Source organism: Schistosoma mansoni, chromosome 1 (genome assembly GCF_000237925.1).
Source record: "Schistosoma mansoni strain Puerto Rico chromosome 1, complete genome".
NCBI classification, from domain to species: domain Eukaryota; kingdom Metazoa; phylum Platyhelminthes; class Trematoda; order Strigeidida; family Schistosomatidae; genus Schistosoma; species Schistosoma mansoni.
The window spans coordinates 1,044,291-1,052,805 of record NC_031495.1 but is presented as its reverse complement, the minus strand read 5'-3'; the positions used below and the strand labels follow the sequence as shown (position 1 = coordinate 1,052,805).

General features: G+C 35.6%; 1 protein-coding gene across 1 annotated transcript; it reads right to left on the bottom strand.

The window, feature by feature from the left end:
• Window positions 1-5,475: 5,475 nt before the first annotated feature.
• Window positions 5,476-6,449, bottom strand: Smp_179960 (hypothetical protein; the record flags this gene model as incomplete). Its single annotated transcript, XM_018792924.1, has 2 exons — window positions 5,476-5,644; window positions 6,262-6,449. 2 exons carry the CDS (start codon window positions 6,447-6,449, stop codon window positions 5,476-5,478), a joined length of 357 nt encoding a protein of 118 aa, XP_018647488.1.
• Between the last annotated feature and the right edge of the window lie 2,066 nt (window positions 6,450-8,515).

The window sequence follows — 8,515 nt, the reverse complement described above, 5'->3', positions numbered from 1 at the left end:
CATTATTTTTCTTATTAGTGTAAAACTCTAAGTCCTGATTTATGTGGGTTGTTTATGAATTATACATGTTTCTGGATTTATATTGAAACCAATACTCAGGAAAGCTACTAGAAATCAACAACCTGTGAATTTGTGTCTTATGTATTTCTTCGTCGCAACTGTTGATCGCGTGAATTTATCAACTGCTTTTCTTGATGTTGTTAGTTTTGACAGGACCAACAAATCCAATGAAGAAAATTTATATTTGTTCCAAGTAGTTGCCCTGGATACGAAGTTAATGGCAATGCCTCTTTGTATTGCCTTCATAAGTCGCGAAACATCTACTTCGCTGTCGAAAATCCTGTCATTCATCCAGAGCTCAACCAGCTCTCAATCGAGAGTTGGTCGGTATGGTTACCGATGACTCATCTGCAATAGCTATTTCTATAACACAAGTGTATTCAAAATCTCACCACATTTTGTGTTGCATACGCCTCATTCGTACTGTGATAAAAAAGGTCGGTTATTCACTAATTGTCATTAACCTGTAAGCTGTCATCGTGGTGGTAGCGATCCGAAATTATGCAACTTTTCTTGAGCTTGATGATCACTCAAAATGTGGTAAGGTGAATAAAAATCCTTATGCATTACAGTGTTTTGTAGTTTCAAAAGTGACCTTTCGTTTATCTAATCATCAGACGGGACATTTCACCGATGTTTAGGAGTAACAAAAGAAGTGAAATGCTTTTGTCGCTGCAATGCAATATTTCATTGATTTTCTGCTTGCGATCCACTCCCACTATTCCATGGATTCCACTGTCCCATATGTGGTGCGCTTACGTTATCATAATCACGTGATTGTTCAGGAAAGTCTGAAATGTTAAGAAACCCAGTAAACGCCTTTTATACAGACAAGCACAACTTGATTTAAATTCCCTTGTTTTAATTCATTAAGAACTAACATCAAACAATTTCTTCAATCTTTTACCCTCAGTTAAAGTTTCTTATCAAAACCCGCATGGAACAGTCAGACGGAAATTTCTCACTAACATAAAATTCAGATGTAAAAATGCAAATTGTCACATTCAATCAAAGCACTTTATGCCATTTGGAATTGACCTAATCAGCATGCAAAGATGCACAGTTTTCAGTCAATTCAAAAAATCATTACAGGTGACATGACGTTTGTTCACTATCACTTGAGCATACACTTTCAAAAACAACTTCACTAATCTCTCCATTCCAGAATTTGTTTTATTCACACCCTAAAATGTCTCATCAACAGGGGGTAAGCAATCACAACCACTTTTCAATCAATGTTAATACTACCATATGGTTGATGCAGTGGGAATTCATAATTAAACGTGTTCTCGACAAAAGCAGAGAGAATGTTCACGCTCGCAGAAGTAGATCTGTAAGAGGTAGTTCAACATCCCTTCCAAATGAATGCATGCGCAGATCAATCAGGAGAGCTTAATCTAAATCGACTCAAGAGATATATTGTGGAATACTTAGTTATCTCTCTGACAGCATTTATTTGTGAGCAATCTGTTGACATATAAATTACAACACTTACATCCAGTAACTGAACAAATGTATCCTTCAGTGACAACATTATATCTGAAGCTAAAAATTGTCATAGACCTACATGAAGTATATGCACTGACGGTATTCCCTCATATTCGTTTATGATGTGGCGATAGTCACCAAATATACCTCTTCGTCTATGCGCTATTTCATCATATCAGTTGTGCAACGGAATAACTGGATGAAAAACTACATTATCACACAATACGAAACTGAAGATCGAGGGAATCTTACTAAATACAGATCAGTAAATATCATTCCAGTTAACTCGTGACACATGGAAGTTGTAATATACGGTATCTCAGGTTGTTTGTCAATTCAAAACCTTATTTCTAAATCACAACATGGTTTCTTACAAGGTAGTCGCGCATAATCGTCTGATATATCCAAGTGATTCGATGATGTATCCCACAATATATCATATCATTAACTATATGGAATCCACGGCCTTCTACTCTGCTGGCCTAAATCATTCTTGGATGATCGTTACGGAGAAGAAACTAAAGTTAATTCAAATACATCAACACCTAAAACAGTAACTAGTGTGGTTATTCAAAAATGTGCTAAGGTTTATTTTATTCGTAATATACGTTGACAGCATTTGTATCTTCAGTAACATAGAAGACACCTCACTGTATTCTGATGACCTGAAGGAAAATTACTCGAGCCTCAACTCTATATTGTGCAACAGGAATGAAACGAGATGACAGTTTCGTGTAGAAAGTATCAGATTGAATTGAATATTAACAAGTTCTACTAGTTTTGAATCGTTGAGAGCAACTCGGGATTCTATTTTGAAGTGGAAGGTGTTCCAGTATCCAAAAGACTAGATTAATATGGCATGTTTCCTCTAACTGAGTTCAAAACCAAATTAGTTATTCATTCGTCGGATTCATTACTCAAATACTCAGTAGTTCAGTGAATCAGTGAGACAGAATGTCTTGACCAACATTCAGGTACACTGTGTTGATGAAAAGAATGTTCACGTGGTTGAAGTAAATGTTAAGTGTGTCTTACATTGTTCCTACTCGCTCTCCTTCCACTTCTCTGTTAATTGTTTTATACTACTTATTTATATTTAGTAAGCAGTTGTATCCTTAACAATTTTCACATTTACATTGTAACGCAAGTTGTACTGTAACATTCGGAAACGTTCACATATATTCATAATGTTTACTGTACTTATCATTGTACTTTTCATTATAATCACTGTGCTTTAATTACTGTAACGGTTATCCACAGTTGTGGACTTGTTTAAACGCAACAGTTTCCATATTGTTTTGCTCTTGGTTCGAGTTTCGATTGCTCATAAACTGTTGTCCAATTTCGACACAGCTATCGGCTGCCTTTGTACTATCGAAGCCTTTGATATTTTCATTCTCGAACGACGCGTTCAAACGCCTAGACAATCCACAAGTTGAGGTTTGTGATTAAATTTTGTGTTTTAGATAATAATAGAACCGCTTTTGTAGACAAATCGTTGTTTTGGAACTTCGATTTTGCGCGTATCTCAATCAGGTCACTTGGACGCTTCGATAGACTTAATAGTAAGGATGAATTGTCACTGATGTGAGTGAAGGTGTTTGTGGAAAACAACCAATTCGTTTACTAATTCACTCAACTACTTAAACGATATTGAGAAGAAACAAAAAATATTGGTTGATCGAATGTATATTTATTAGTTAAGAACAAATGAACTTCATGACGAGGATTTCTGTTTGTTAGAGCAGACGTGACATGAATAATCATGAACGGTTTTGTTATTGTCAGAGTCAATCAGTGCGTTCATTAAACAACTTCATGCAACTACTGAAATGGAGGAAAGATGAACTTCTTCGGACAGTTTCCAAGGAACGGGCAGTTCATGAATTCATGTTTGCGATTCAAGCAAACATGCACCTCTTCCAGATGATACATCCCTCTCTACAAAAATGAAAGAACGATAGAATTTAGGTAATGTCCAGAATGAAATTCATCTCTAAATATATCAATCAACATAAGATATTCAGTAAACTTTATATACTAGAACGATTGTCTGTTTACACATTTCATTAGAACTAAACGGTGTGCATGACTCGTAGATGACGATTGTCCACTGATTGTTGTCCAACTCATGACGTGTAAGATTACTACAATGTACGCATTCGCTTTCACGAATATCTAATTATTGTTCAGGCAACGTTGCTCCATAATCACTACGAGGCCAAAACTCTATCTGTCACGAGTCACCGTTCAATGTTTCTCGTTTACCGATTGTTTGACTAGTGTCAACAGTCTCCCAATATTGTGTTAGGTATTGTGGATGTGTTTAGATTTGTTAGTCCATCTTTACACTTCATATAATTCAGTATTTTAAATCGACTCTACTTATCGTCTGACTATATTCCTGTCTACAATTTACTCAAGTGTCATTTGCAAGTGATGCAACATTCTGAAATGTCTAATGGTAAAGTAAACGTGTTTTCTATACGTGTGTAAGGGAATGGATTACTAATTACTGATACACTTACCCGTCCTGGTTTACGGATGCAGTTTGCAGAACCATTGTAACCGAATTCACGTTCCAATACATTCATTAAATTGATTGTCTGCATAAATTAATTCGACCGTTTATTTATAATGTGAATGAAGAATGATGATCAAAATGCTTTCGTAACATTATTAATTAAAAGTAATAAAGGTGACGAATAAAATGAGGTGATATCAGAAACATTTGCGAATAAAGTCATGGGGATATGAGACGCAAGAGCAGATGTTAATTAGTAGAGGTACAAAGAGGCGACCACATGGGGGAGACTAACCTCTACATATATAGAAAACTACCTACTAATAACACTACTTGTATTATTTAATAGCGATAATGTTTATACTGCAACTACTACTACTACTACTACCACTATTACTACTACCAATGCAGCCACCACTACCACTACTTCTACCAGAGTTTCACAGTTAGCTTACTGTAAAAGCAACAGCTTTCAAAACTCTCGATCCTGACATGAACAAGTTAACATATTTTTCATTGTTGCACAAGTGTAAGCATTCAAGTGTACTTTGTTTCGTGAAATAATGGTGGTTTGCCTAAAGTAGCAACAAATTTACTGTGACTGTCCGTTGTTCGTCGAAGTTCTACATCCTTGTTATGTTCAGTTCAGGTGATGTGGACATTCGATTCGTTCAGTGATCACATGAGTCTAATATGTTTGATTACCATGACAGATTTCATACGGCATTTGTATCACCTCAAACAGTTAGTAGTTATCTCTTCGAGTCAGCCTATTATGTTAAAATATCTCCCTTAAGTTCAAAGGAAATTCGTTATTCAATAATGAACGTTGACACGGTTGATCATTCAATGACATATTCCCTTTTAATTATGTTCATATTCTTTCTGCTCATGCATAATGAGAGATGTGCCCAATGTTTGAATTAACTGAGATCTCAACCTAAATATATAGTGGAGCCTACATGATAGTGTGATCGAGAAATTTGATTTATTTTCTCAGTCTATTTATCAGTTGAAGAATAGACTTACATCATATTGTCTGGAATCATGTGGTGAGATCCTATATTTCATTAGTGTTCTGAAATAATCGAAAAGAAATAGAAACAAGGACACGAGATTAAGTTGTATAATTTAACAAATATTCACTTGCACAGTAACATCAATCAGACAATGGTCGTTTGATCAACCGATACACATCAAATTATATGCGCCTGTCAATTTGATAAATGGAACCAACTGATAAGCCTCGATTCAGTGGGGAAATGGCATTCTGGATCCCACTGACAGGGTACAACACATCGGTTCATATTTAATATGATGAGTCTATTTCATGGATTGGTCAGGATTGTGAGTGTGATCAATGTAGATATCTAAATTTCCAATCGGCATTGAGACGCACAACTTTACAATGTTTTATAGAAATGTAACCATGAATTTATTACAACATGAATCACATACTTCAGTAGATTGAGCTTCTGCATCAGTTGGATACCAAATTTAAAGTAACCGTATTGATTAAACACTTGAGGATCCTCAACTGCACACAAACCATGCTTTTCAAATTCATGTTTCCTAAAAGTGGACAAGGTTGAAAACATTTGATACACTAACTATACGTTATTGAACAATACATGATAACGACCTAAAACTGTCTTCGAAAACAAACATCGTGATTTTATTGATTGTTGAAAGTTCCCTATTTCGAATCACCTGAAGATTTAGGATTCAGCACAAAACGCCTTATCATATGTATGTTGATTTTTGTGTGATGTTTTATTCACAGGACCTGTACGCCGTTGAAACAACGTTCTAACAACGTCAGTTCAAAGAGATGATACAGAAAGCCGCTTGCCACTGTGGTCACACTCATCAGTCAACAAAGCATATCGACGATAAATGATTACTACTCACTGATGATTCTGCTTCTTAAAAAACTAACATTTTCATCTGAAGTTCATTTTCCGAGTCAAAATATTATCATCGCACAGTTTTATCACGGAAACACATCTCAACATAGTAACTATCAAACGTCAACATCCACTCAATAATGTTTACGTTTACGGTGTGTGCTTTGAATAACGGTCACACTGGAGAATATGGTCAGAAATCTACATCGTCTAATCGACATCAGATGTTGCGCAGCCGCCGGATAAAATATTCGATGAATGAAATATTATTAGATTTCTTACCAAAATGAGGGTGATTCGCGGTAGTTTTTCAAATGTGGCCACATTAAATCTAGTTCGTTTCGTATTCCCTGAAATAGAATCACAGAATGAATTGAAAGAATGGTTTCAGTGAATGATTGCGTCGATACAGTGATTACAAACAAGCGAGTTTGAAATTTTTTATCGGCACCAGTTTTTGTTGACAGCATTGTTGTAAGCTTGAGGAAATATTTCCCTCAAGTGATGGTGATCGTTTGTGGATCCAAAATCGATCCAACTACAGCAATATCTGCTTAGAGCAAATGACTATCAATTCAATCACCACCAGTCAGAGGCTTATTCAGATGCAGTAGTTAACTTGATAATTTCAATAGACAGTCGATCAATACACGAAGTCACACGGACAACCGATAGTAGGTAGTGAAAATAAAATTAAGATGACTAAACTTTGAATCTGACTCACCTGCAAATGTTCTCATTCAAATCTTATCAACGACACTAAACTGTTACATAGCATGCAGTATTATTGTTACGGTGGTCAGAAATATTATTGTTCATCTGGGAAACAGTGAGACTCAAACCATATAGTATTGTGATGCAAATCAATGGACCCCACAACCTGAATTCAGTTGGCCCTATGAGCGCACTGAAAATCAATTCTTAATGGTCACCATTCACTTCATAATTCAACACTGATTGGTCAATTGGAAATTCCAACATTATTTCGTGGTTGGTAATAGTGTCGGAAAATCTATAGTTCAAACTCTAGATATCAGTGGTTTCAGTTCACATCCGGCATGATGATTGTGTGCAGCTCCAGGGATTTAGTGAGTCTGTTCCATGTTTGGTTGGTAATTCTATTACTTACCAGTGCATTCTAGATAATACAGAGTCTATGTCTAATATACTGTTGGACAGACGGAAGGTGATCTTAAGTAGACGTACAATCGATTACAGACACTTAAACTCGAATTCGAGCTGTGGCGGATGTGGTGTTTATACGAACCAATGATTCTTCAGTATTGATGGCTGTTTTTAACTCGAATGCAAAATACAGTACAATCGTTCCTGCTCATCTAATACTTCTTGATGAAATTGCGTTATTGCTGCGATTGCTAGTTTATACTTTAATCAAAATACTTCAAATTATCATAATCACACACGTATATATTTCATAAATCAAAAGTAATCTTACCACAATCCATGAATGGTGAAATCTCTCAATCCTCTCGGTAGCCTACACTAAAAGAGAGAATTTCAAATAATTGTTACTCAATTGAACAGAGATGTATGTGAACATAATATGTGCTGAAACTTATCAAATGCGATTCCAGTGACTAGATACATTTTAGTAGTGAAATAAGTTAGTTCGGTTAGTTGGCTCCAAATACTCGCCCTTGATATGAACTTAAAATTACCCATATCCAACATAATAGACCTGAATACTGAAAATGTGATTGCACATCTACTAAAGTGATTGAAATGGTTTACAATTTCAAGCAATCTGTGAGAGTGATTTGTCGAATTAATCTAGTTCAATGCGAAAAATATACAGTTGGAACTTCCATGTATGGTGAAATAAAGTAATGCCTTTACAAGGTGTAATTTGACCCCAACTTCCCTGAGTACAACCTGTCAATGAATAGCACAATGGTGAGTACGCGATCAGCGAATGACTCTGATCCATATCCACCAACGGAAAAATGGTAAACACTGATTTCACAATATATTACTTAATAAAGTTCATCTGTGAAATGTGAATAAATGGATTTAAGATCATGTAAAAGGACAACATTTTAAGTATACGAAATGTTTATTACTTGAGAAGATGCACAATGCGTTGGTGGCCAAGTCACCGAAAATACGTAATAGTCCCACCTGTTTTGACTGTATCCTACATGAAGGATGGTTACAAGTATTGACACCAGGAAACAGAGTGACCTGTAAACAATACACAAATAACATGATCGATGAAGAGCAAAACACACCCTTAAGAAATACGAAGACCATTACCGGGATAAGGGAAATAAATCATCACGTCTTCATATTAATGAAAACAAGTATACTTTATATGCAGAGATAGATGATGTCTAGCCGTAGTATTTAGGACGAGCGTTTGGGCCACGGCATACAATTTAATCTCAAACAATCCATGAAGCATTTTCTTTACGTGAGCATTAATTTAGTTCTCATCTCAGTAGAACTTTCGGAATAATTACAAACAACAACAACTATTACTGTATTGTGGTCAACTTATATCTATATAAGTAGTATA